This window comes from Gopherus flavomarginatus, chromosome 16, assembly GCF_025201925.1.
Source record: "Gopherus flavomarginatus isolate rGopFla2 chromosome 16, rGopFla2.mat.asm, whole genome shotgun sequence".
Lineage (NCBI taxonomy): Eukaryota > Metazoa > Chordata > Testudines > Testudinidae > Gopherus > Gopherus flavomarginatus.
In genome coordinates, this window is record NC_066632.1 from 3335660 (window position 1) to 3361746 (window position 26087).

Below are 26087 nucleotides of genomic sequence, written 5' to 3' on the forward strand. Positions count from 1 at the left end.
ATACACATCTCATATATACAACCATGCACCTAGCCCCATATATATATATATACACATCTCATATGTACAACCATGCACCCAGCCCCATATATATATACACACATCCCATATGTACAACTGTGCACCCAGCCCCATATATATACACACATCCCATATATACAACCATGCACCCAGCCCCATATATATATACACACATCCCATATGTACAACTGTGCAGGGCCGGCTCTAGCAATTTCGCCGCCCCAAGCATGGCGGCACGCGTGGGGGTTGCTCTGCCACTCACCAGTCCCGCGGCTCTGCTGGACCTCCCGCAGGCGTGCCTGTGGATGCTCCACCAAAGCCGCGGGACCAGCGGACCCTCGGCGGGCACGCCTGAGGGAGGTCCACCGGAGTCGTCTGCCGCCCTCCTGGCAACCAGCAGAGCGCCCCCCGCGGCGTGCCACCCAAACCACGCGCTTGGCGCGCTGTGGCCTGGAGCCAGCCCTGCAACTGTGCACCCAGCCCCATATATAGACACACATCCCATATATACAGCCATGCACCCAGCCCCATATATATACCCTATATACACAAATATACACTCATACAAAATATGAACAGCACAACACACACATACACTATAGATAAACACTCTATGTTTTGGGGGAGAGGGGCCTATACACACACACACTGCAGTAACACAAAAGGTAACACCCACCAAAGAACATGTACTGTGTAACACACACACACATCATAAACACAGGCACGTCCACCATGTACCCACCCAAACAGAAACACACAGAGATACACTCTAGTGACACCCACACACGATCCAGGTACCACACACACAAATACAGACCCACCCACACCCACGTCCTCTCAGAGATCACAGCTTGGAAATTCATGCCAGCCGCAGATAGCAAAAGCTGTACTGCACCCAGAGGCCCCCTGTCTCCCTACACCCACTGCAGGGGCAGCCGGGGCTGTGTCTGTGTGTGGTGCCTGTGACGTGTGTGTGTCACAGCCTGGAGAATGCATGTGTGTGTGTGTTACTAGGGTGTATCTGTGTGCGTGTCTGTTTGGGGGGATTGCATTGGGTGCATGTGTGTTGTCTGGGGTGGGTATTGCTGGAGTGCTGTGTTCCTGGAGAGGTTGTGTGTATGTGTGTATGTGTGTTATGTGGGGTGTGTGTGTGTCTATCTCTGATCTCCCCCCACCCCAACCCCCCCAATGGTCCCTTTGCCTGAAACAGCATTTCCAGCTGCATCATCCCAGCGGCCCCGAGACCAGAGTCCCCTCCCCCGCCCCTGCCAGACACACACACAGCCCTTCCCGCCTGTTCCCAGGCCCCCCCCCGCGCAGACACCCCCCAGCCCAGCCCAGCCCCTCCCCGCCCCTAGCGCTCCCCACCCGCAGACATTCCCCCATCCCGGCCCCTCCCCGCTCCCAGCCCCCCTCTGCAGACATATCCCCATCCTGGCCCCTCCCCGCTCTCAGCCCCCCCCGTGCAGACATACCCCCATCCCGGCCCCTCCCCGCTCAGAGCCCCCCCCCCTGCAGACATATCCCCATCCCGGTCCCTCCCCGCTCCCAGCCCCCTCCTGCAGACCCAGACCCAGCCCGCCCCCCCGACACACCCCCAGCCCAGCCCCTCCCCGCTCCCAGCGCCGCCCCCCCGCTCCCCGCTCTGGCTTCTCTGCAGCCGCTCGCCGCGCTCCGCGCTGGGCTCGGCCCCATGGCGGCCCCGGGGGGCGATGTCTGAGCCCCGGCGCGCGGCCCCGGCCGAGCTCCCGCGGCCCCGGAGCCTGGACGGCAGCATGTTCCGCCGCACCAAGAGGTACCGGGGCCGGGACACCTCCCCCCATTATCCCTCTCCCCATCCTCAGCCCCCCATCATTCTCCATCCCCTCCTCCCCCTCCCTCCATCCCCCCATCCTCAGCCCCCCATCATTCTCCATCCCCTCCTCCGCCTCCCTCCATCCCCCCATCCTCAGCCCCCCATCATTCTCCATCCCCTCCTCCCCCTCCCTCCATCCCCCCATCCTCAGCCCCCCATCATTCTCCATCCCCTCCTCCTCCTCCCTCCATCCCCCCATCCTCAGCCCCCCATCATTCTCCATCCCCTCCTCCCCCTCCCTCCATCCCCCCATCCTCAGCCCCCCATCATTCTCCATCCCCTCCTCCTCCTCCCTCCATCCCCCATCCTCAGCCCCCCATCATTCTCCATCCCCTCCTCCCCCTCCCTCCACCCCCCCATCATCCCTCCCCCCATCCTCAGCCCCCCATCATTCTCCATCCCCTCCTCCCCCTCCCTCCCTCCCCCCATCCTCAGCCCCCATCATTCTCCATCCCCTCCTCCCCCTCCCTCCATCCCCCCATCCTCAGCCCCCCATCATTCTCCATCCCCTCCTCCCCCTCCCTCCATCCCCCCATCCTCAGCCCCCCATCATTCTCCATCCCCTCCTCCCCCTCCCTCCATCCCCCATCCTCAGCCCCCCATCATTCTCCATCCCCTCCTCCCCCTCCCTCCATCCCCCCATCCTCAGCCCCCCATCATTCTCCATCCCCTCCTCCCCCTCCCTCCATCCCCCCATTATCCCTCCCCCCATCCTCAGCCCCCCATCATTCTCCATCCCCTCCTCCTCCTCCCTCCATCCCCCCATTATCCCTCTCCCCATCCTCAGCCCCTCATCATCCTCCATCCCCTCCTCCCCCTCCCTCCATCCCCCATCCTCAGCCCCCCATCATCCTCCATCCCCTCCTCCCCCTCCCTCCATCCCCCATCCTCAGCCCCCCATCATTCTCCATCCCCTCCTCCTCCTCCCTCCATCCCCCCATTATACCTCTCCCCATCCTCAGCCCCTCATCATCCTCTATCCCCTCCTCCCCCTCCCTCCATCCCCCCATCCTCAGCCCCCCATCATCCTCCATCCCCTCCTCCCCCTCCCTCCATCCCCCCATCCTCAGCCCCCCATCATTCTCCATCCCCTCCTCCCCCTCCCTCCATCCCCCCATTATCCCTCCCCCCATCCTCAGCCCCCCATCATTCTCCATCCCCTCCTCCCCCTCCCTCCATCCCCCCATTATCCCTCCCCCCATCCTCAGCCCCCCATCATTCTCCATCCCCTCCTCCCCCCTCCCTCCATCCCCCCATCCTCAGCCCCCCATCATTCTCCATCCCCTCCTCCTCCTCCCTCCATCCCCCCATCCTCAGCCCCCCATCATTCTCCATCCCCTCCTCCCCCTCCCTCCATCCCCCCATCCTCAGCCCCCCATCATTCTCCATCCCCTCCTCCCCCTCCCTCCATCCCCCCATCCTCAGCCCCCCATCATTCTCCATCCCCTCCTCCCCCTCCCTCCATCCCCCCATCCTCAGCCCCCCATCATTCTCCATCCCCTCCTCCCCCTCCCTCCATCCCCCCATCCTCAGCCCCCCATCATTCTCCATCCCCTCCTCCCCCTCCCTCCATCCCCCCATCCTCAGCCCCCCATCATTCTCCATCCCCTCCTTCCCCTCCCTCCATCCCCCCATCCTCAGCCCCCCATCATTCTCCATCCCCTCCTCCCCCTCCCTCCATCCCCCCATCCTCAGCCCCCCATCATTCTCCATCCCCTCCTCCCCCTCCCTCCATCCCCCCATTATCCCTCCCCCCATCCTCAGCCCCCCATCATTCTCCATCCCCTCCTCCCCCTCCCTCCATCCCCCCATCCTCAGCCCCCCCATCATTCTCCATCCCCTCCTCCCCCTCCCTCCATCCCCCCATCCTCAGCCCCCCATCATTCTCCATCCCCTCCTCCCCCTCCCTCCATCCCCCCATCCTCAGCCCCCATCCTCCCCCCATCCCCCCATTATCCCTCCCCCATCCTCAGCCCCCCTCCCTCCATCCCCCCATCCTCAGCCCCCCATCCTCACTCCATTCCTCCATTATCCCTCCCCCCATCGGCCCCCATCATCCTCCATCCCCTCCTCCCATCCTCAACCCCCCATCATCCCTCCCCTTTCTCCCATCCTCAGCCCCTCATCATCCCTCCCCCTCCCCCCATCCTCAGCCCCCCATCATTCTCCATCCCCTCCTCCCCCTCCCTCCATCCCCCCATTATCCCTCCCCCCATCCTCAGCCCCCCATCATTCTCCATCCCCTCCTCCCCGTCCCTCCATCCCCCCATCCTCAGCCCCCCATCATTCTCCATCCCCTCCTCCCCCTCCCTCCATCCCCCCATTATCCCTCCCCCCATCCTCAGCCCCCCATCATTCTCCATCCCCTCCTCCCCCTCCCTCCATCCCCCCATCCTCAGCCCCCCATCATTCTCCATCCCCTCCTCCCCCTCCCTCCATCCCCCCATCCTCAGCCCCCCATCATTCTTCATCCCCTCCTCCCCCTCCCTCCATCCCCCCATCCTCAGCCCCCCATCATTCTCCATCCCCTCCTCCCCCTCCCTCCATCCCCCCATCCTCAGCCCCCCATCATTCTCCATCCCCTCCTCCCCCTCCCTCCATCCCCCCATCCTCAGCCCCCCATCATTCTCCATCCCCTCCTCCCCCTCCCTCCATCCCCCCATCCTCAGCCCCCCATCATTCTCCATCCCCTCCTCCCCCTCCCTCCATCCCCCCATCCTCAGCCCCCCATCATTCTCCATCCCCTCCTCCCCCTCCCTCCATCCCCCCATCCTCAGCCCCCCATCATTCTCCATCCCCTCCTCCCCCTCCCTCCATCCCCCCATTATCCCTCCCCCCATCCTCAGCCCCCCATCATTCTCCATCCCCTCCTCCCCCTCCCTCCATCCCCCCATTATCCCTCCCCCCCATCCTCAGCCCCCCATCATTCTCCATCCCCTCCTCCCCCTCCCTCCATCCCCCCATCCTCAGCCCCCCATCCTCAGCCCCCCATCATTCTCCATCCCCTCCTCCCCCTCCCTCCATCCCCCCATCCTCAGCCCCCCATCATTCTCCATCCCCTCCTCCCCCTCCCTCCATCCCCCATCCTCAGCCCCCCATCATTCTCCATCCCCTCCTCCCCCTCCCTCCATCCCCCCATCCTCAGCCCCCCATCATTCTCCATCCCCTCCTCCCCCTCCCTCCATCCCCCCATCATCCCTCCCCCATCCTCAGCCCCCCATCATTCTCCATCCCCTCCTCCCCCTCCCTCCATCCCCCCCTTATCCCTCCCCCCATCCTCAGCCCCCCATCATTCTCCATCCCCTCCTCCCCCTCCCTCCATCCCCCCATCCTCAGCCCCCCATCCTCCTCCCATCCCCCCATTATCCCTCCCCCATCCTCAGCCCCCCTCCCGCTATCCCCCCATCCTCAGCCCCCCATCCTCACTCCATCCCCCCATTATCCCTCCCCCCATCCTCAGCCCCCATCATCCTCCATCCCCTCCTCCCATCCTCAACCCCCCATCATCCCTCTCCTTTCTCCCATCCTCAGCCCCTCATCATCCCTCCCCCTCCCCTCCTCCCATCCTCAGCCCCCCATCATCCCTCCCCCTCCCCCTCCTCCCATCCTCAACCCCCCATCATCCCTCCCCCTCCTCCTCCTCCCATCCTCAACCCCCCATCATGCCTCCCCCTCCTCCCATCCTCAGCCCCCCATCATCCCTCCCCCTCCTCCTCCCATCCTCAACCCCCCATCATCCCTCCCCCTCCCCCTCCTCCCATCCTCAGCCCCCCATCATCCCTCCCCCTCCTCCTCCTCCCATCCTCAGCCCTCCTCCATCCCCCATCCTCAGCCCCCCATCCTCCCTCCATCCCCTCATTATCCCTCCCCCCATCCTCAGCCCCCCATCATCCTCCATCCCCTCCTCCCCCTCCCTACATCCCCCCATCCTCAGCCCCCCATCCTCAGCCCCCCATCATTCTCCATCCCCTCCTCCCCCTCCCTCCATCCCCCCATCCTCAGCCCCCCATCATTCTCCATCCCCTCCTCCCCCTCCCTCCATCCCCCATCCTCAGCCCCCCATCATTCTCCATCCCCTCCTCCCCCTCCCTCCATCCCCCCATCCTCAGCCCCCCATCATTCTCCATCCCCTCCTCCCCCTCCCTCCATCCCCCCATCATCCCTCCCCCATCCTCAGCCCCCCATCATTCTCCATCCCCTCCTCCCCCTCCCTCCATCCCCCCATTATCCCTCCCCCCATCCTCAGCCCCCCATCATTCTCCATCCCCTCCTCCCCCTCCCTCCATCCCCCCATCCTCAGCCCCCCATCCTCCTCCCATCCCCCCATTATCCCTCCCCCATCCTCAGCCCCCCTCCCGCTATCCCCCCATCCTCAGCCCCCCATCCTCACTCCATCCCCCCATTATCCCTCCCCCCATCCTCAGCCCCCATCATCCTCCATCCCCTCCTCCCATCCTCAACCCCCCATCATCCCTCTCCTTTCTCCCATCCTCAGCCCCTCATCATCCCTCCCCCTCCCCTCCTCCCATCCTCAGCCCCCCATCATCCCTCCCCCTCCCCCTCCTCCCATCCTCAACCCCCCATCATCCCTCCCCCTCCTCCTCCTCCCATCCTCAACCCCCCATCATGCCTCCCCCTCCTCCCATCCTCAGCCCCCCATCATCCCTCCCCCTCCTCCTCCCATCCTCAACCCCCCATCATCCCTCCCCCTCCCCCTCCTCCCATCCTCAGCCCCCCATCATCCCTCCCCCTCCTCCTCCTCCCATCCTCAGCCCTCCTCCATCCCCCATCCTCAGCCCCCCATCCTCCCTCCATCCCCTCATTATCCCTCCCCCCATCCTCAGCCCCTCATCATCCTCCATTCCCTCCTCCCACTCCCTCCATCCCCCATCATCCCTTCCCCTCCTCCCATCCTCAGCCCTCCTCTGTCCCCCTCCCTCCATCCTCCCTCCATCCCCCCATCATCCCTCTGCCTCCTCTCATCCTCAGCCCCCTCCGTCCCCCTCCCTCCATCCCCCCATTCTCAGCCCCCCATCATCCCTCCCCCTCCCCCATCCTCAGCCCCCTCCATCCCCCCATCCTCCCTCCACCCCCTCCTCCATCCCCCCATCCTTCCTCCTTCCCCCATCATCCTCCATTCCCTCATCCTCCCTCCACCCCTTCCCCCTATCCTCAGCCCCCCATCCCCCCAATATCCTTCCATCCCCTCCCCCTATCCTCAGCCTCCCATCATCCTCCACCCCTCCCCATCCTCCTCCGTCCCCCTCCCCCCTTCCTCAGCCCCCCTCTATCCCCTCATCCCCATCAGTCCCCCTCCACCCCTTTCCCATCTTCCTCCACCCCCTCCCCCTCTTTCCTCAGCCCCCCATCATCCCTCCTTCCCCTCAGTCTTGATCCTTCCATCCCCATCCCCTCCCCCCTCCCCTCCCCTCCCTCCCCAAACTCTCCACCATCCTCCTCCTCCCCCAACATCCCTCCATCCCCATCCCCCCTCCGTTCTCACCTCTCCATCCGTGTCAGCCCCCTTCCTCCAGCCCCTCTGCCCCCCCTTCATCCCTCCACCTCCCTCTTCCTCGCTATCCCTCCATCTGCAGCCTCACTCCCCAATCTCCCTCCCTCCGTCCTGCCCCCTGGCCCTTTCCTCTGTCCCCCCCTGCCTGACTTCTCCACCTCTTTCTCAGTGTCTTGGGGGTATTTTCTTGGGGGGTGCTGGGGTCTCCCCCCAGTGACCAGCACTGATGGGGGGACAATGATGGGTTCAGAGCTGATGTGGGGATGGGGGGGATGTCTTTGGAGTCAGGGGACAGGGGCTGCTAGCTGGGGGGGGCATGTTCAGAGCTGGAGGGGGCAGATTTGCAGTGGGGGATTCAGAGCCCGGGGGGAGGGAGGTTTATGCTGGTGATGGGGGAGGGTCCCCTGACACACCTCTCCAACCCCAGACACACCCCTTCCTCCCCCTCCAACCCGACACACCCTCTCTCCAGCCCCATTCAAACCTCTTTCTCCCCCTCCCTCCCCAGACACAGCCTCCCTCCCCCCTTCATCCCCAGACACTCCCCTTCCTCCCCCTTTAACCCCAGACACACCCTCCCTCCATCCCCATACAAACCCCTCCTTCCCCCTCCCAGATACACCCTCCCTCCCCCTTCAACCCCAGACACACCCTCCCTCCAGCCCCATTCAAACCCCTTTCTCCCCTCCCTCTCAGACACACCCTCCCTCCCCCCTTCAACCCCAGACACTCCCTTCCTCCCCCCTTTAACCTCAGACACACCCTCCCTCCCTCCCCATACAAACCCCTCCCTCCCCCTCCCAGATACACCCTCCCTCCCCGTTCAACCCCAGACACACCCTCCCTCCATCCCCATTCAAACCCCTTCCTCCCCCTCCAACCCCAGATACACCCTCTCTCCCCATACGCATCTATCTATCTATCTATCCACACCCCCCCCTCTATCTATCTATCTATCTATCTATCCCCATACCCCCTATCTATCTATCTATCCCCATCCACCCCCTCTATCTATCTATCTGTCCCCATCCACCCCCTCTATCTATCTATCTATCCCCACACCCCCCTCTATCTATCTATCTATCTATCTATCCCCATACCCCCTATCTATCTATCCCCCTCTATCTATCTATCTATCTATCCCCACACACACCCTCTATCTATCTATCCCCATACCCCCATCTATCTATCTATCTATCTATCTATCTATCTATCTATCTATCTATCTATCTATCCCCATACCCTTCTCTATCTATCTATCTATCTATCCCCACACACACCCTCTATCTATCTATCTATCTATCTATCTATCTATCTATCTATCTATCTATCTATCTATCCCCATACCCTTCTCTATCTATCTATCTATCCCCACACACACCCTCTATCTATCTATCTATCTATCTATCTATCTATCCCCATCCACCCGCTCTATCTATCTATCCCCATCCACCCACTCTGTCTATCTATCTATCTATCTATCTATCTATCTATCTATCTATCTATCTATCTATCTATCTATCTATCTATCTATCTATCCCCACACACCCCCTCTATCTATCTATCTGTCCCCATCCACCCCCTCTATCTATCTATCTATCCATCCCCAGACACCCCCTCTATCTATCTATCTATCTATCTATCTATCTATCTATCTATCTATCTATCTATCTATCTATCTATCCCCATCCACACCCCCTCTAATCTCACATACTCGCCCCTTTCTCACTAGCAGCCCACATCCACCCATCTCCTTGGCCCTCCAAGCTCTGTGTCTCGCTGGGGTGGTGGGGCAGCTCTGGGGTCTGAGGGTTGTTCAGTGTTTCCAGCCCCTGCACCGTGGCGCCTCCTGTCTTAGGGGTCGAATAGTGTATGAGGGGAAGGGGCTAGAGACATATCTCGGACTGACAGCAAAGGAGAGCGGCCTTCCCCAGCCCCTCTAGCTCTCTGCCCTCCCGTCCCAGTCCTCTGCCCCCCAGCCACCTTCCTCACCCACCCACCCACCTGCCAAGTGCTGCCTGGCTGCTTGGAGGGGCTGGGGTGGGAGTGGGAGGCAGGGCCCTTTGGGATCAGTCTGGGGAGGGTGGGAGGAGAAGGGTGTGGAGCCGAGGTGGGCACCTTTGGGGGAATTACACCGTGTGTGTGTGTGTGTGTGTGTGTGCGCGCGTGCGCGTGCAAGAGAGGAACAGCTACTGGTCCCTGGAGAGAGTGTGTGCTACTCCATGTGTGTGTTGTTGTGCAGTATAATTAGTGTTTGTGTGATAGTGTGTGTGGTGGGAGAAGGGCTGATACATGGCTGCGCATTCACTAACACATATGCACACACTGATGCACATCCTGGCACGTTCACACATGCACTGACACACACTGACACATGTGCACACACTGACGTTCACACACACATGCTGACACACACTGACACATGTGCACACACTGACATGTTCACATACACACTGACACACACTGACACTCACACACACTGACACACATGCACATGCTGACACATTTGCACACCACTGACACGCACTGGTATGCTTGCACATGCACTGACACGGCCTTTCCTAGCAGGGGCCTGCTGCAATTGAGAACAACCGCCCGGGTCCCACCCATTGCTGGGTTTAATGAGCTGCTTGACCGGCTGCATCGCCATGGAGACAGGAGACAGACAGACAGGGCGTCTCCATGGAGACAGGAGACAGACAGACAGGATGTCTCCATGGAGACAGGGCTTGGAGACAGGCAGACACCAGCTGCACAGGAGACAATACACACACAGGACACACACACATCCTGAACCACACTCAGAGCCAGACCTGACCCGGACACAACACACACAGCCACCCACACTCCCCCCCCCCGCCTGACGCCAACCCCCCAGCAGCGAATGTGCACCACTGTGAATCCCATTGTGGATAAGGAGGCTGCTGCTAACCCACCACACAACGGTAGCTGATGGTTGTTTCGAGATGGCTGCGCAGGCCCCGGTCCTGGGGGCTCTGTGTCCAGGTCGCCCCCCTTGGTCCCATGCTGGCACCAGAGTAACTAGCCATGGGTGCCCTTCCTAGGGGGTGGGTCTGTCTGCTCAAGCCCAAGCTGCAGGTGGTGGGAGAAGCAGGGCACAGGGACCAAGGGGGCTGAGGCCAGAGTGCTTAGGGGATGGGACAGTTGAGGGTCTGGCAGTTGCCGCATCATGGCATAGACATGGCTCCCCCATCCAGAGCTGGGGGTGGGGTGGGGGAATCGCCCCTGCAAAGAGCAGTGTAGGGTGTATGACACGTGGCTGAGAATGCTTGTCCCAACCTGGCTGTGTCACAGCAGAGGGGAGCAGCGAGCATTCCCATAATCCCCTGCTCTCCCTGGCTCGCTCTGCCCCCTTTCCCTGTCATGGGTTCCTGACTCTGAACCCTACTGATAGCCCGTTACATGTCAGCGCCGTGAAGTGTGACACAGTCTGCGTATGGGCCGGGATCTGCTACCAGAGCCCAGCAGCTAATAAATAATCCTCGACAAGGCAGATACATTAACCCAGCAGAGGCAGCGGCTAGAAGCCAAAGCTGAGGGTGCGCGAGAAAACTGCCAGTGAGAGATTGGTACAGCCACAGCTCTGCCGATGCTCCTCACTCCCGACCCGCAGCCCCTGCTAGCCCAGCCCTGCCCTCCCCCACCACTGCCGGTGCCCCTCACTCCTGACACTTCTCTTCTCTATGTTTGTTTATTGCACCTCCATCCTGATTTATCTCTGGGGTTTTTTGAGGGGGGAGGAGGTCAGGACTCCTGGGTTCCATTCCCAGCTCTGTCACTGACTCCCTGTGTGACTTTGGGCAAGTTACCTCGTTCGCCACCTCGGCCACAAGCCAGCTCTGGGGTGGAGCCTGGCAGCTGGGTAGGAGCCCAGAGCAGTGGAATGTGGGTGATGGGGCTGGGAGAGGGGGAATGTCAGGGCTGGATAATTTAGGCAGGACCCTGGGGTCAGCTTGTGAGAGACATCCTGGAATCTGTTCCTAAAAACACAGCACAATAGTGAGGAATAGAACCCAGGAGTCCTGGCTCCCAGTCCCCCCCAACCATTAGGCCCCACTCCCCTCGCAGACTGGGCATGGATGTTGTCACACCCTTCCTGAAGTTGAAGTGAAGGTTATAAGTCTATGGGGAGCCTGGCCCTGGGAGGAAAGTGTAGTGGTTAGAGTAGGGAGGGCCTGGGAGCCCTTGTCCTGGGGCTGGGCACTGGTGCCAGGTGGGGAGAATTCGGGAGGAGGGCAGCACAGATGTCGTCACCTGGCGTCTGTCCCTGTCACTGCCCCGCCCCCAGCTGGTCTCAATCCATTTTGTCCATTCCCGCACTGGAAATAGCGCAGAACAAACTCCAGAGCCCAGACGAAATAGAGATGGGAATGGCTGGGAGGGGCCCTACTGCTTAGTGTGGGGGCGGGGGGCTGAGAGCCAGGACTCCTGGGTTCTATCCCCGGTGCTGGGAGGGAAGTGGGGTCTAGTGGTTAGAGCAGGGAGGGGCTGGGAGCCTGGACTCCTGGGTTCTATCCCCGGTGCTGGGAGCGGAGCAGAGCTCAGGCTTTCTAGTCCTGGGCCAGAGGGGGTAGAGACGACCCCGAAGGGGAGCTGTCTCTTGAAAGTCCCTTGATGACATGCTGCCTTTGGGACTGGGGTCAGACCCCATTGCCCCCGAGTCTGCCCACTGAGTCCTGTCCCCTCTTCTCTTGTTCCTTCCCTTCTCTGCAGCTGCCGAACCAGTAACAGGAAGAGCCTGATCCTGACCAGCACGTCCCCGACGCTGCCGCGGCCCCACTCCCCCCTCCCGGGTCACATTGGTGAGTTCCCCCAGCCCGGGACTCCATCCATCCAGCGTCGTCCCAGCCATGCTGCTTCGCAGCCAGCAGGGGGAGCGCTTGCCCGAGGCATCACAACGGGTCCCCACCAGGGGCAGTTCCCTTCCCTCGCTGAGCCAGCCCTGCCGGAGCCCAGCTGGGCCCGGGGCCGGTACCATCACCCAACGGCTGCTCAGCTCTTCGTCTGGCTCCACCCTGGAGCCTTGTGTGTGTCTGCCCGTCTGTCCATCCGCCCGTCTGTCTGTTCATTTATCACAGCATCCGTCTATCCATTCATCAGTCTAGCCATTCGTCCTTTCCTGAGTCCTCCATCAATCTATCCAACAATCCATCCATCCATCCATCTCTTTCAATCCATCCCTCCATCCATCTCTTTCAATCCATCCATCCAACCAACCATCCATCTCAATCCATCCATCCTTCCATCTCTTTCAATCCATCCATCCATCTCTTTTAATCCATCCATCCATCCAACCATCCATCCACTTCAATCTGTCCCTCTCTTTCAATCCATCCCTCCATCCATCTCTTTCAATCCATCCATCCATCCAACCATCCATCCATTTCAATCCATCCATCCGTCCATCCATCCATCCATCATTTAAGCATTGTAGCTATCCTTTTGTCCATCCACTCATCCATCTGTCTACCAATCCATCTCTCCATCCATCCATCCACTGTCCACCTCGCTACAGTCCATCCATCCATTCTTCTGTCTTTCAGATCATCCATCCATCCATCCATCCATCTTCAATCCATCTCTCCATCTAGCCTTCTGCCCATCTATCTACCAGTCTATTCATCTGTCCATTCTTCTGTCAGTCCATCCATCCATCCGTTTATCTATCTGCTAATACAGCTGTCTGGCCACAGACAGATTCTCCATCCATCCATCTCTTTCTCATGCCCCCATCACCACTTTCTCCAATTGCCAACAACTTTGCCTGGCATTAGGGGAGGGATAGCTCAGTGGTTTGAGCATTGGCCTGCTAAACCCAGGGTTGTGAGTTCAATCCTTGAGGGGGCCATTTAAGTATATAGGGCAAAAATCTGTCTGGGGATTGGCCCTGCTTTGAGCAGGGGGTTGGACTAGATGCCTCCTGAGGTTCCTTCCAATCCTGATACTCTATGACATGCTGTAATTAATTTAGGGTTACAAAATGTCTATTAAAGCTTACAGAAGTATTAGTGCCTTCTACCCCATTGGCTGCTCTTGGGAGAAAGTGGGAACGGCAGCCTATAATGATGTAGTCCACCCCTTGTGGCTCTGCCCTCTATGGGGGAAGCATGCGCTGTTGGTGGCAGTGGTGGGATGCTATCTGTGGAGGGATCCTAACATGCTCTGTGTCTGTCTGTCATCCCCTGCTCCCTCTCCCTCGCAGGCAGCAGCCCCCTGGACAGCCCGAGGAACTTCTCACCCAATGCACCTGCCCACTTCTCCTTCACCTCCTCGCGCAGGTAAGGGCTGCGCCGCCCCCTTGGTGCCAGTCTCTGGGGAGTGGAACGAGTTTACCAGACCTCAGTCCAGTTCTTAGGTGTCTTCACAATAAACAACCTTCTCCCTCCACAGCTAACAGGCACTCTCCCACCTCGCCAGCAGCCTCAGCACAGAGATCGGGACCTGAACCGGCTCTAGAGCTGGGAAGAGAACCCAGGAGTCCTGACTCCCATCCGATCCCCTGGCCCACGCAGGAGGCTGCAGCTGCTGCTCCCTGCTCTGATTACAGCCATGGCCACCCACACCAGCCCCTGCCAAGAGCCTGGGGAGAAATGGCGCCGTCTCCTCCTGGAGCAGCTGGGCCCCATGGGGCTCACCCAGCTGGCGGGTCCTGGCATCCCTCGGCTGAACCGATTGGTGGGAAGTGCCGTTCCCTTCCCCACTCTGGCCCATGGGGTGCAAGGGCTCTGTCCCTCCGCATGGCGCCTTCCCCATGCTCCCTGGACTGGGGATGGGGCGAGGGCCTGGGGGAACCTGCCTGGGCCAAATCCGGGAAGGGAGTGTGAGCAGGACAGGGCCTGGGAGCCAGGACTGCTGGGTTCTCTCCCTCGCTCTGGGAGGGGAGTTAATTAACACCCCCATCGTTCCCACTGGCCCCATGTGTGACCCCCGAGCCCTTAGAGGTCCCCATGTAGCTGTTCCGGTGGGGCACTGCCTGGCACCTCTGCTCAGCCCCATTCGCCCACATGCCAGGCAGCAGCTCCAAGCCCCTGGCATGGGGGTGGCTGGGCTGGACGAGGCTGAGGCTTTCGGGAGACTGGATCCCCTCACGCTCCGCTCTTTGGTCCCCTCAGGGCAGACGGGCGTCGGTGGTCTCTGGCTTCTCTTCCCTCATCCGGATATGGAACCAACACGCCCAGCTCCACCGTGTCGGTGAGTGTCGTCCCCCCAGACGGGCGGGTAGGGCCGGCCGGAGTGTCCACACAGCGCTGGCCCCTGGCGGTCAGTGCTGGGCCCCGTGCGGCACTCTGGGGCCTGGGCTGCAGGGAGCAGGGCGGGGTGTCACCAGGGGGTGCTCTCCTCACTCTGCCAGGGCTGGTTTCGGCGCAGCACTAGGGGGCGCTGTGCTGCAGTTATAATAGGGCGTGGGAGTCTCCTTCACTTCCTCTCCCAAGCGGCGGTTAATTACCTGACACGCCCCACCCCAGAGGTGGCTGCACCTCAGCGTCGGGTCCCTGGCTAACCCTCCTCTTTCTCTCCCTCCCTAGTCGTCCTGCTCGTCCCAGGAGCGGCTGCACCAGCTGCCCTACCAGCCCACCATGGACGAGCTGCATTTCCTCTCCAAGCACTTCGGCAGCACCGAGAGCATCACGGATGACGATGGGGGGCGCCGCTCCCCTGCCGTGCGCCCCCGGTCCCGGAGCCTCAGGTACTGCAGGAGCAGAGGGGACGCCCACATCTCCTCCGGACTCCCCCTCCCCCAGCATCTGTTCCCTTCCCCTGGGGCGGGGATCACATTGGAAGCTTGCAATGGAAATCTGTCCGCAGCCGGGGCAGGGGGCGCCGTCCCCTGGCAGTCGGTGCTGGTCCCAGCAAGGTGCTAGCGCAGGGGTTGGCAACCTACGGCACGTGTGCCAATTTTTACTGGCACGTTGCTGCCAGCCGGGGTCCTGGCCGCCAGCCCTGCTCAGTCTGCTGCTGGTGTAGCGTTGTGGCCACCGGCCCCTTGCCAGCCGGGGTCCTGGCTGCCGGCCTCGCTCAGCCTGCTGCCGGCCTGAGTGAATGGAACCCCAGGTGGGCTGAGCGGGGCCGCCGGCCGGGACCCCGTCTGGCAGGGGTTGGCTCAGCCCGCTGCTGATCTGAAGTTCTGGCTACCGGCCCCTTGCCAGTCGGGGTCTTGGCCCCGTTCACCCCACTGCTGGTGTGGGGTTCTGTCGGGGGGCCCCTGTAAATGGAAAATGTATTACTGGCACGCGAAACCTTACATTACTGAAGACTTGGCACACCGCTTCTCAGAGATTGCCGACCCCTGTGCTAGCGGGTGCTGTGACGTGGGAAGTTGGGGCTCAGGAGGGGGTGCTCTCCTCTCCAAGCCAGTGCTGAGCCCAGTTCCCCAGCAGGGTGATCGGGAGAGGGATCAGGGGCTTAGCAGGAGGTGCTCTCCCTTGTGCAAAGCCTTTCTGGTGTAACATCTACCAGGTCTCCACCCCAGAGGTGGCTGCATCTTAGCTGCTGGATAAATGACCCCTGTATAAACAACTCCCGTGCCCCACTCCAGAGGTGGCTGCATCTCAGAGCCGGGTGGCGGGTTTCTGGGAGGCGGGAGGCACTGGGGGGAAACACAGGGGAGCGCGGAGATGTAACACCATGTGATTCCTCTCTCCCTCCCTGCCCTGCAGCCCGGGCCGCTCCCCCTCCTCCTACGACAATGAGATAGTGATGATGAACCATGTGTACAAGGAACGGTTCCCCAAGGTATGCTGGGGGGGGGGAAGGGAACAGGCCCTGAGGGCACTGCAGGAGACAAGGGCCCAGGGAGCAGGGGTGGGGGTCCAGGGGCCTGGCAGAGTCCAGCAGGTGGGGGCCCAGGGGTGCAGCAGGATGGGGGCTGGGGGGCCTGGCAGAGTCCAGCGGGTGGGGGCCCAGAGAGCAGGGATGGGGGCCCAGAAGCCAGGCAGAGTCCAGCGAGTGGGGGCCCAAGGGTGCAGCAGGGTGAGGGCCTAGGGGTCTGGCACAGTCTAGTGGGTAGGGGCCGGGGGTCCTGGCAGAGTCCAGCGAGCGGGGGCCCAGGGAGCAGGGAAGCCCTGTGCCCTGCTGTGGGATTCGCCAGCGAAGAGCTGACAGGCCCTGGCCGGGGAGAGGCCTCCGAGGTCCCAGCAGCGCCTGTGGGAAAGGTCCTGGCTGTGAGTCTCTGGGCGAGGGGGATCGGGCAGGACGGGCTGAGCAGGACCCCAGCCCCCCACCCCCCCAGCTGAACCCTCTGGGGGTTCCTTTGGGAAGGGAGCCCTCTGGTGGCGAAACGTTGTATAACCACTGCCTGCTCCCTCCGGGGATTCCAGGGGGGATCCCGGGGAGGTCGGAGGGGGAACCCCGCCCCCCATTCCCTCAGTCTCTCATTCACCCCTGGGACCAAGAGACAGAGGTCTGGGGGGTCTAGCCAAGGTTGGGTTGAGACTGGCCAGGTGACGCCTTCCAGACTCCTGGGTTCCATCTTGGCTCGGGGAAGGGGGGAGTGGGGTGTAGTGGTTAGAGCACGGGGCTGGAGGCCAGGACTCCTGTGTTCTGCCCTGGCTGAGGGAGGGCACTGGGATTCCTGCTCAGAGCCGCATCATCTCTGGGCTAAACTCCCCCGGGCTCAGTAGAGTCTCCCCATCCCCTAACCCGGGCAGGCCACGGCGCAGATGGAGGAGAAGCTGCAGGATTTCGTCACGGCCTTCGAGCCCGACAGCGTGCTGCCCCTGGCCGACGGGGCACTCAGCTTCATCCACCACCAGGTGATCGAGCTGGCCCGGGACTGCCTGGCCAAGGCCCGCGAGGGGCTTATCACCAGCATCTACTTCTACGAGCTGCAGGAGAACATGGAAAAGCTGCTGCAGGACGTGAGTGGGGGGAGGCGCTGCCAGGGGGGTGACGAGGCTGTGACAGGGGATCACAGGGCTGCGATGGGAACAGGAGGGTGCTGGGGGAACATGATGAGGGTCCTGGGGGTGATGCGAGTGGTGTAGGGGGGTGGGGCAGAAGGGCAGGCCCAGGACCTAGGGCCGGCATGGGCTGCCTCTTATCTCTGCCCCCCCCACCCCCCCAGGCCTACGAGCGCTCGGAGAGCCTGGAAGTCGCCTTCGTGACCCAGCTGGTGAAGAAGCTGCTGATCATCATCTCCCGCCCGGCGCGGCTCTTGGAGTGCCTGGTGAGGGCGGGCGGGAGCATGGAACGGGTAGCTGCCCCCCACTCTGCTGTGCCCCACGCTAGGGGCTGGGGCTTTCCTCTGGGACACCCAGCTCCCAGCCCTGCTGCCCGTCAGAACAACATGCTGCTAGCATCCCTGCACTAACCCTAAACCCTATGCCAAGGCCCCGCTCTAACCACTAGCCCCCACTCCCCTCCTAGAGCTGAGGAGAGAATCCAGGAGTCCTGGCTCCCAGCCCCCTACTCTAACTACTAGCCCCCACTCCCCTCCTAGAGCTGGGGAGAGAACCCAGGAGTCCTGGCTTCCAGCCCCCCTGCTTTAACCCACTAACCCCCGCTCTCCTCCCAGAGCTGGAGAGAGAACGCAGGAGCCCTGGCTCCCACCCCCCTGCTCTAACCACTAGCCCCCGCTTCCCTCCTACAGCCAGGAGAGAACCAAGGAGTCCTGGCTCCCACCCCCCCTGCTCTAACCACCAGCCCTCACTCCCCTCCTAGAGCCAGGGAGAGAACCCAGGAGTCCTGGCTCCCAGCCCCCCTGATCTAACCACCAGCCCTCACTCCCCTCCTAGAGCCAGGGAGAGAACCCAGGAGTCCTGGCTCCCAGCCCCCCTGCTCTAACCACCAGCCCTCACTCCCCTCCTAGTGCCAGGGAGAGAACCCAGGAGTCCTGGCTCCCAGCCCCCCTGCTTTAACCCACTAACCCCTGCTCTCCTCCCAGAGCCGGGGAGAGAACCCAGGAGTCCTGGCTCCCAGCCCCCCTGCTTTAACCCACTAACCCCTGCTCTCCTCCCAGAGCCGGGGAGAGAACCCAGGAATCCTGGCTCCCAGCCCCCTGCTCTAACCACTAGCCCTCGCTCCCCTCCTACAGCCGGGGAGAGAACCAGGAGTCTTGGTTCCCAGCCCCCCCTGCTTTAACCCACTAACCCCTGCTCCCCTCCCAGAGCTAGGAGAGAACCCAGGAGTCCTGGCTCCCAGCCCCCTGCTCTAGCCCCCCTCACTAGCCCCTGCTCCCCTCCTAGAGCCGGGAAGAGAACCCAGGAGTCCTGGCTCCTAGCCCCACCCCTGCTGTACTCACCTCTCTGACTCCATTGTGTGCCTGTCCCCATCCCCCCTGTGCCTGCCCCCCAGCTCCCCCACTCACACCCCCAGCCTGCCCCTACCTCTCTATGTTCCCCCCATAGCCATCCCCAAATCTGGCAGCTTGGACCACCCATGCCAGCCAATCCGATGGCACCCAGCTGGTCGCCCTGACAACAGCTGTGCTGGTCAGTGATTGGGCTGCTGCCTTGGCCCAATGGTGAGCAAGCTGGCAGCAGGGGGCGGTGTGGCATTGGCCAAGATAGGTTGCTGATGCGGCCTGTTGCTGTGGCAACAGCCATCGCTGCCCAGTTGCTAGAGGGCCGTCATGGCAACAGAGACAGGCAGAGGCATCCTCCAGCTGGGATCTCCCCCCCTGCTATGGAGTTGTGATGCTGGGAATAGGAGTGGGCATGTAGGCAGCCCCTCTGCCCTGCACCCCGAGAGCCCCAGCCATCTGACTCGCCAATCAGTGTGTGAACTCCCCTTCGCCCAGGGACGTGGGACGGGGCGACCTGGGCGGAGGGTCTGGCAGCTTCTGAGACGGTGACAAAGGACACATCTGTGTGTGTGTGTGTGTGTGTGTGTGTGTGTGTGTGTGTGTGTGTGTGAGAGAGAGAGAGAGAGAGAGAGAGAGAGTCCCCTTACAAGCACCCAAAATACATGCACCAACAAAGGCATCTGAAACACAACCACACACCCCCCCCCACAACATCCAACACACACAAGGAGAGCTCTGTGTAGCTCGAAAGCTTGTCTCTCTCACCAGGAAAAGTTGGTCCAGTAAAGGATATTTCCTCACCCACTTTGTCATGCTACACACCCCCAACACACATACACACCTGAAACACAAATACACCCCCACACACTTGACACCCACTCCCACACACCTGAAACAGACACATACACCAACACATGTCCAAATCCCTGAAACACAAATGCACCTCCCCTACACGCACACCTGGAACAGACACGCGCAAATACCTGAAATGGACATATAGACACACCAACACCCCCCCACCAACACAAATGTGCACAGATGCCTGCAAGGCCTGACCTGACAAGCACACCCCTGAAACACACAAAGGCATAAACACCTGATACACGCACAGAAATGCCTGATGCACACTCACTGACACACACAGCCCTGATACACTCGTACAGGCTGATGCAAACACTGGCACCAAACCCGCTGTGCCCCCTGCTGGCAGTCCCTGGTATGCCAGCAGGAACGGGTGGGTAGACAGAGCCCAGTGTCCTGCTCCCACCCTGCTCGCTGACCCAGGATGCCCTAGTAACCGCCCGCCCTGTCTGCAGATCTGTAGTTGGGGCACCCATCCCCAGTGCCTGCTTTCAGACACAAGGGGAGCCCTGGGGTGTCTTCCCAGCCCGCAGGGTCTCTGTAAGGGGGTGTGCCCCCTGCCTGCCCGTTAGTGACGGGGCTGGGTGGCCATGCTGGCATCTTGCAGGAGTTTAACCCCGAGGAGTTTTACCACCTGCTGGAGGAGGCTGAGGATCACGCCAAGGAGGGACACCTGATGAAGACGGACATTCCCCGCTACATCATCAGCCAGCTGGGCCTCACCCGCGACCCCTTCACAGGTAACCCTGGCAAGGGAGAGGGGCACCGGGACCAGTGCCCTCTGTGGCCAGGCCTGTGCCAGCGAGCATGGGTGGCTGTGACTGCATGCATGTTGCCACTGCACAAGTATGTGTGGTGGCATGTCGGTGTTCGCGTGTGTCTTAGTATGCACGTGTGCGTGATTGCAGGTGAGTGTGTGACTGCATGTGTTAGCATTCATGTGTGTGTTATTGAATGTGTGTGTGTGTGTGTGTTGCACATTGGGGTCTGACTGCACGTGTTAGCATGCACATGTGGGTGCGTGACTATGCATGTGTTAGTATTCATGTGTGTAAGATTGCATGTGGCTGTGTGACTGCCTGTGTGTTAGCATGCACATGTTTGGGTAATTGCACATTGGTGTGTTATTGTGTGTTATCATTCATGTGTGTTAGCATATACATGTGTGTGTGTGTGTGTGATTGCATGTGGGTGTGACTGTGCAATAGCAGGCATGGGTCTGTGCTTTCATTTCTATGACTGCATGTGTGTTAGCATTCACATGGCTGTCTGAAAACATGCATGTATTTGCAACTCTGTGGTATGTCTGTATGCATATGTGTGACTGCATATGTGTATGTATGACTGCATGTGTATTTGCAGCTGCATGTGTGTGCCTGTATGACTGCATGCATGTATCTCTGTGGGACTACATGTGACTACATTCATGTTAACATGCACACGTGTGTACGCGCCTGCCTTGTCTGGGACCGAATGTCTGTGTCTATCCCTGTGCGTATGTCCATGGGTGTGTGTGTGTGTGGCTGCCCGTGTCACCCTTCCTTCATTCCCTGGGGGCTCCAGTGACCACTCTCCTCAGTCCATGTTTCCCCCCAGACATGGTGCATCTGGAGGAACACGACAGCGGTGGCTCCAACACGCCTGAGACAGACGAGTTCACGGAGGTAAATGCCCGCCCCTAGGTGTACGGACGGCACAGGGCCATCAGGGGTCCGAGCCATGGGGGGTGAGGGCTGGGTCTGGTGCCCCACGGCTCTGGATCTGTATTGATGGGGCCATAATAATGTGGGGGACTCACCGTTCCACTGCCCCCTGGTGGAGGGGATTGGAACAGCCCTTGTGTGTGTCAGAACCACCCCAGTGCCCTGGGAGAGCCCTCTCCCGAGGTGCTGAAATGGGGCGCAATCCTGCTGGGTCGCACAGGGTGGCAGTATGGCACAGGGCTTGGGGTAGGGCCCTGCTGCCCCAGCTGGGGCATTTTGTTAACGCACAAATACATTTGCCCACCCAGAGATACAGACGCACAACAGAGGCAGCACAACCGCATGCCCACACAGCCACACAACGCCCAGACACCTGCACGCTCCCGTACACGTGTACAGAGAAACACACACAGACTGGTGTGCAACACAATCACACACACCTAGAGGGACACAACCCCTGAAACAACATACACAGCTCACCCAAGAGACACACACACACCTGTCCTTGTCACACCCCCTCCGAGAGCCAACCCTCAAAACAACACAGTCCACCCCAGACACACACAGTCCAGCATGCAGCACAGTCACACAAACCTAGAGGGACACAACCCCAGAATCAACCCAGACAACCTGTGAGACACACACACTCACCACTGTCACGCAGCTCCAGAGAAATGACCCCCAAAACAACACCCCTCCTGAGACACACAACTCCAGAAACACACTCCCCACGGACACACATACCACAGCCCCAGAAACAAATAACACGCAAACGCTGCCAGCGGTCATACACCTCAGAAGGACACAGCCTGAAAAACAACATCCTCCCATGCAGAGACTCACACTTTCCGCAGAGACACACAACCCCAGGAACAATACAACCCACCCCAGAGACGCACAAACACACTCACACTCCCTGCAGAGCCACCTTCCTCCCAGACACATAACATCTGAAACACCACGCTCCCCACACAGCCATCCCCTGCCCCCAATCACACACCCCTACAGGGACACAACTTGGAAATAACACACACACACAGACACACACACACACATACACAACCCCAGAAGCAACACAGACACAGAGTGGACACAGACACGCACACACACAGACCCAGAAACAACACACCCCATAGACCCACTCCACCCAGCCCCACAGCTACACACACAAATGCAACTCCCAGCCCCCTGAGCCTGGGCGCTGGGCCGAGGCTGCCCCATCTGGCTTTAGCCCAGCATGGGAAAACCAGGCACCCTGTGCTTTAGGAGGAAGTGGGGTCTAGTGGTTAGAGCAGGGGGGCTGGGCGCTGGTGGGGCCCGAGGGCTGACATGGGGGCTGGATCTGGGGGGTAGGGGCTCCCTCTTTCCCACCCCTACCCTCAGTGATGTGTGTGATTTATTCCAGGGCCGGGGAGCTGCCCTGAAACACAAGAAACCACCCGGAGAAGGGGACTTTGAAACCATCAAACTTATTAGCAACGGAGCCTATGGGTGAGAGAGTGTTGGGGGAGGGGTTGACCCGGGGCCCATGACCCGGGGCCCCTCCTACAGCCATGGCCTGCACCCCTTGAGGGTCCGGGGGAGGCAAGAGAGATTTGGCTTCTCCCCTCACAGCCCCTCTGCTCTGTGGAAGGGATCAGCACCTCCAAACTCACCCCCAGCCTCATAGAGAATTTGATGGGGGGAAGGGAGAGCCCTGCACTCCTGGGTTCTGTCCCAGCTCCGAGGCAGCAGTGAGGTTGAGTGGTTAGAGTGGGGGAGGACTGGGTGTCAGGCCAGGTTCTCATGCCAGCCCTGGGAGGGGAGTGGTTAGAGTTGGGGGGTTGGCGCCAGGACTCCTGGGTTCTCGTGCCAGGCCTGGGAGGGGAGTGGTTAGAGTTGAGGGGTGCTGGGAGGTTGGCGCCAGGACTCCTGGGTTCTCGCGCCAGCCCTGGGAGGGGAGTGGTTAGAGTTGGGGGGTGCTGGGAGGTTGGCGCCAGGACTCCCGGGTTCTCGTGCCAGCCCTGGGAGGGGAGTGGTTAGAGTTGGGGGGTTGGCGCCAGGACTCCTGGGTTCTCGTGCCAGCCCTGGGAGGGGAGTGGTTAGAGTTGAGGGGTGCTGGGAGGTTGGCGCCAGGACTCCTGGGTTCTCATGCCAGCCCTGGGAGGGGAGTGGTTAGAGTTGGGGGGTTGGCTGCAGGACTCCTGGGTTCTCGCGCCAGCCCTGGGAGGGGAGTGGTTAGAGTTGGGGGGTTGGCTGCAGGACTCCTGGGTTCTCGTGCCAGCCCTGGGAGGGGAGTGGTTAGAGTTGGGGTGTGCTGGGAGATTGGCGCCAGGACTCCTGGGTTCTCGTGCCAGCCCTGGGAGGGGAGTGGTTAGAGTTGGGGGGTTGGCGCCAGGACTCCCGGGTTCTCGTGCCAGCCCTGGGAGGGGAGTGGTTAGAGTTGGGGGGTTGGCGCCAGGACTCCCGGGTTCTCGTGCCAGCCCTGGGAGGGGAGTGGTTAGAGTTGAGGGGTGCTGGGAGGTTGGTGCCAGGACTCCTGGGTTCTCGTGCCAGCCCTGGGAGGGGAGTGGTTAAAGTTGGGGGGTGGGAAGTTGGCGCCATGACTCCTGGGTCCTCACCTGGCCCCAGTGCCTGGGGCTGTGGCCGGAGCCGAGCCTGTGCTGGGTTTCAGGGCTGTGTACTTGGTGCGGCACAAGGAGACCCGGCAGCGCTTTGCCATGAAGAGGATCAACAAGCAGAACTTGATCCTGCGGAACCAGATCCAGCAGGCCTTCGTGGAGCGGGACATCCTCACCTTCGCCGAGAACCCCTTCGTCGTCAGCATGTTCTGCTCCTTCGAGACCAAGCGGCACCTCTGCATGGTCATGGAGTACGTGGAAGGTATGGTGGGCATGCCTGGGGCTGGGGGGGACAGGGGGGGCAGGCCTGGGGCTGGGGGAGTGGGGGGGCACGCCTGGGGCTGGGGGAGGCACCTTCGGAGCTAAGGGATGAAGAGGGCATGCCTCGGGTGGGGGGGCATTTCTGGTGCTGGGGGTGGGGGAGGGTGGGCATGCCCAGGGGTGGGGGACCACAGCCCGGGAGGCCTGGGGAGGGGACACCACCAGCAGCCCTGAAACTGGCTCCGCTGCCCACTATGTTGGACTATGGTGGGGCTGGCTAGCTGTGTGTTGCGTCACAACATGGTGACTTTGCATTGTGATGTGGTGTGGCTGCCTAGCAGTGTCATGTCACAACATGGGAGTGTTGTGTTGTGATGTGGTGTGGCTGCCTAGCAGTGTCATGTCACAACATGGGAGTGTTGTGTTGTGATGTGGTGTGGCTGCCTAGCAGTGTCATGTCACAACATGGGGGTGTTGTGGTGTGGTGTGGTGGGGCTGCCTAGCAGTGTGTTGTATCACAACATGGTGTTGTCGCGACGTGGCGGAGCAGTGTGTCATGTCACAACATGGTGGTGTTGTTATGATGTGGTGGAGCTGCCTAGCAGTGCGTTGTGACGTGATGCTGTAGGGTGTTGTTGTTGTCACAACGCGGCGGTGTCGTGACATGGTGGAGCTTCCTAGCAGTATGTCGTGTCACCGGTGGTGTTATGTCGTGATGTGCCCCTTCTGCGTAGCAGTGTGACACGTCCTGGCACGGTGGTGTCATCTTGTGACCTGCCTTCTCTGCGCAATGATGTGGCCACGCCAGGGCGGTGGTGTGTCGTGCCGGGCTGTCTCTGCAGGGTGGTGCGGCGTGACACGGTGGTGCAGCATGATGTGCTGATGGCACAGGGGGTGATGCCATGTCATGGCGGCACTATGCTGTGCTGACACTGAACTGACACGGGGGGATGTGGGTCATGCATGAGGGATAGGTGTTGGTACAGGTTGACATTGGGAAATGACGGAGCAGGGTCAGCGTGGCATCTCGACTGGGTGGAGTTGTATTGCAACGAGGGGATGTGATGGGGAGATGTTGCATCATGATCGGGCCAGGGAACACTCGCAGCAGGACATGGCATCGCTGTGTCACGACAGGGCCGTGTTCTGTCCCTAACAGCACCGTGGTTTAGAGTAGCAGGGTGGCGTTGTGGGACAGTGTCATGTCCCCACGGGGTGGATTTGTGTGGTATCGTGACGGGTCAGCACTGTGGTGTGCCAGGGTGCCGTTGTCTTGGGACAGGGCGGTGGTGGGTTGTGACAGTGCCGTGTTGCATTTCACCGGGGCCAAGCTGCGTGTGTATGCCGAGCCTCACATCCTCCCAGCACAGGCGTCCCACGGCGAGATCCCCACATCACCGAGAGGCTGTTTTAACTGCTCCTGGGGAATCCTGCACCAAAAACTTAACATTCGGAGCCAAAAAATGAACATTCTGCACACCATATTTTAAAATTCTGCAGAAGTCTGCAGAACACAATATAATCATGCCAGTTTCAATTATTTTGGTAATTTATTTCAAAACACCTCTCAGCGTGTATGTCTGTAACAATACAGGTGACAGAAAAGCGTCAGGAAATGTTTTTTGACCCCATGTGTCTCTGTGCCCCCACTCAGCCCCCCCCTTCGCCCATATGGCCCTGCACCCCTTCCCCCTGGGTCTCCACTCTCATTCAGCCCCTGCCCCAGCCTGTCCTCCCCCACTAGCCCTTATGAGCTCCTATCTGTGACCTCCCAGCAGCCCCATGTGCCCCATGCTGTCTGTCTCCCCACATGCCCCGTCTCCGGCCCTGGCCCGACAGGCGCTGTGAAGAAGGCACTGCAGCCTCTTTCTCTTCCCTCTTGCTGGCTGGGAGCGGCTGCTTTGTCCTGCCCCCACAGCACCCTCTGGTGGGCAACTGCAGCAACTTTCCAGCAGAAGTTATTTTCTGCGGAAAAAAACAAAAGTATGCACGGCACAGGAATTGTGTTCCC

General features: G+C 60.7%; 1 protein-coding gene across 2 annotated transcripts in view; it reads left to right on the forward strand.

Annotated features, from left to right (window-relative positions):
* The window catches only part of MAST1 (microtubule associated serine/threonine kinase 1), a 48673-nt gene that overhangs the window by 9062 nt on the left and 13524 nt on the right, over positions 1-26087 (forward strand). Inside the window, exons 1-12 of one of the 2 annotated variants that reach the window (XM_050925070.1) lie at positions 1744-1816; positions 12123-12211; positions 13612-13687; positions 14522-14600; positions 14936-15096; positions 16067-16142; positions 17057-17266; positions 17473-17574; positions 20120-20252; positions 21109-21176; positions 22621-22706; positions 23869-24077. In XM_050925070.1, the coding sequence (XP_050781027.1) occupies positions 1797-1816; positions 12123-12211; positions 13612-13687; positions 14522-14600; positions 14936-15096; positions 16067-16142; positions 17057-17266; positions 17473-17574; positions 20120-20252; positions 21109-21176; positions 22621-22706; positions 23869-24077 (1309 nt within the window). In that variant the 5' untranslated portion in view covers positions 1744-1796. Of the gene's footprint in view, positions 1-1743; positions 1817-12122; positions 12212-13611; positions 13688-14521; positions 14601-14935; positions 15097-16066; positions 16143-17056; positions 17267-17472; positions 17575-20119; positions 20253-21108; positions 21177-22620; positions 22707-23868; positions 24078-26087 lie in introns of those variants that run through there. The other variant, XM_050925069.1, reaches the window with a different exon arrangement.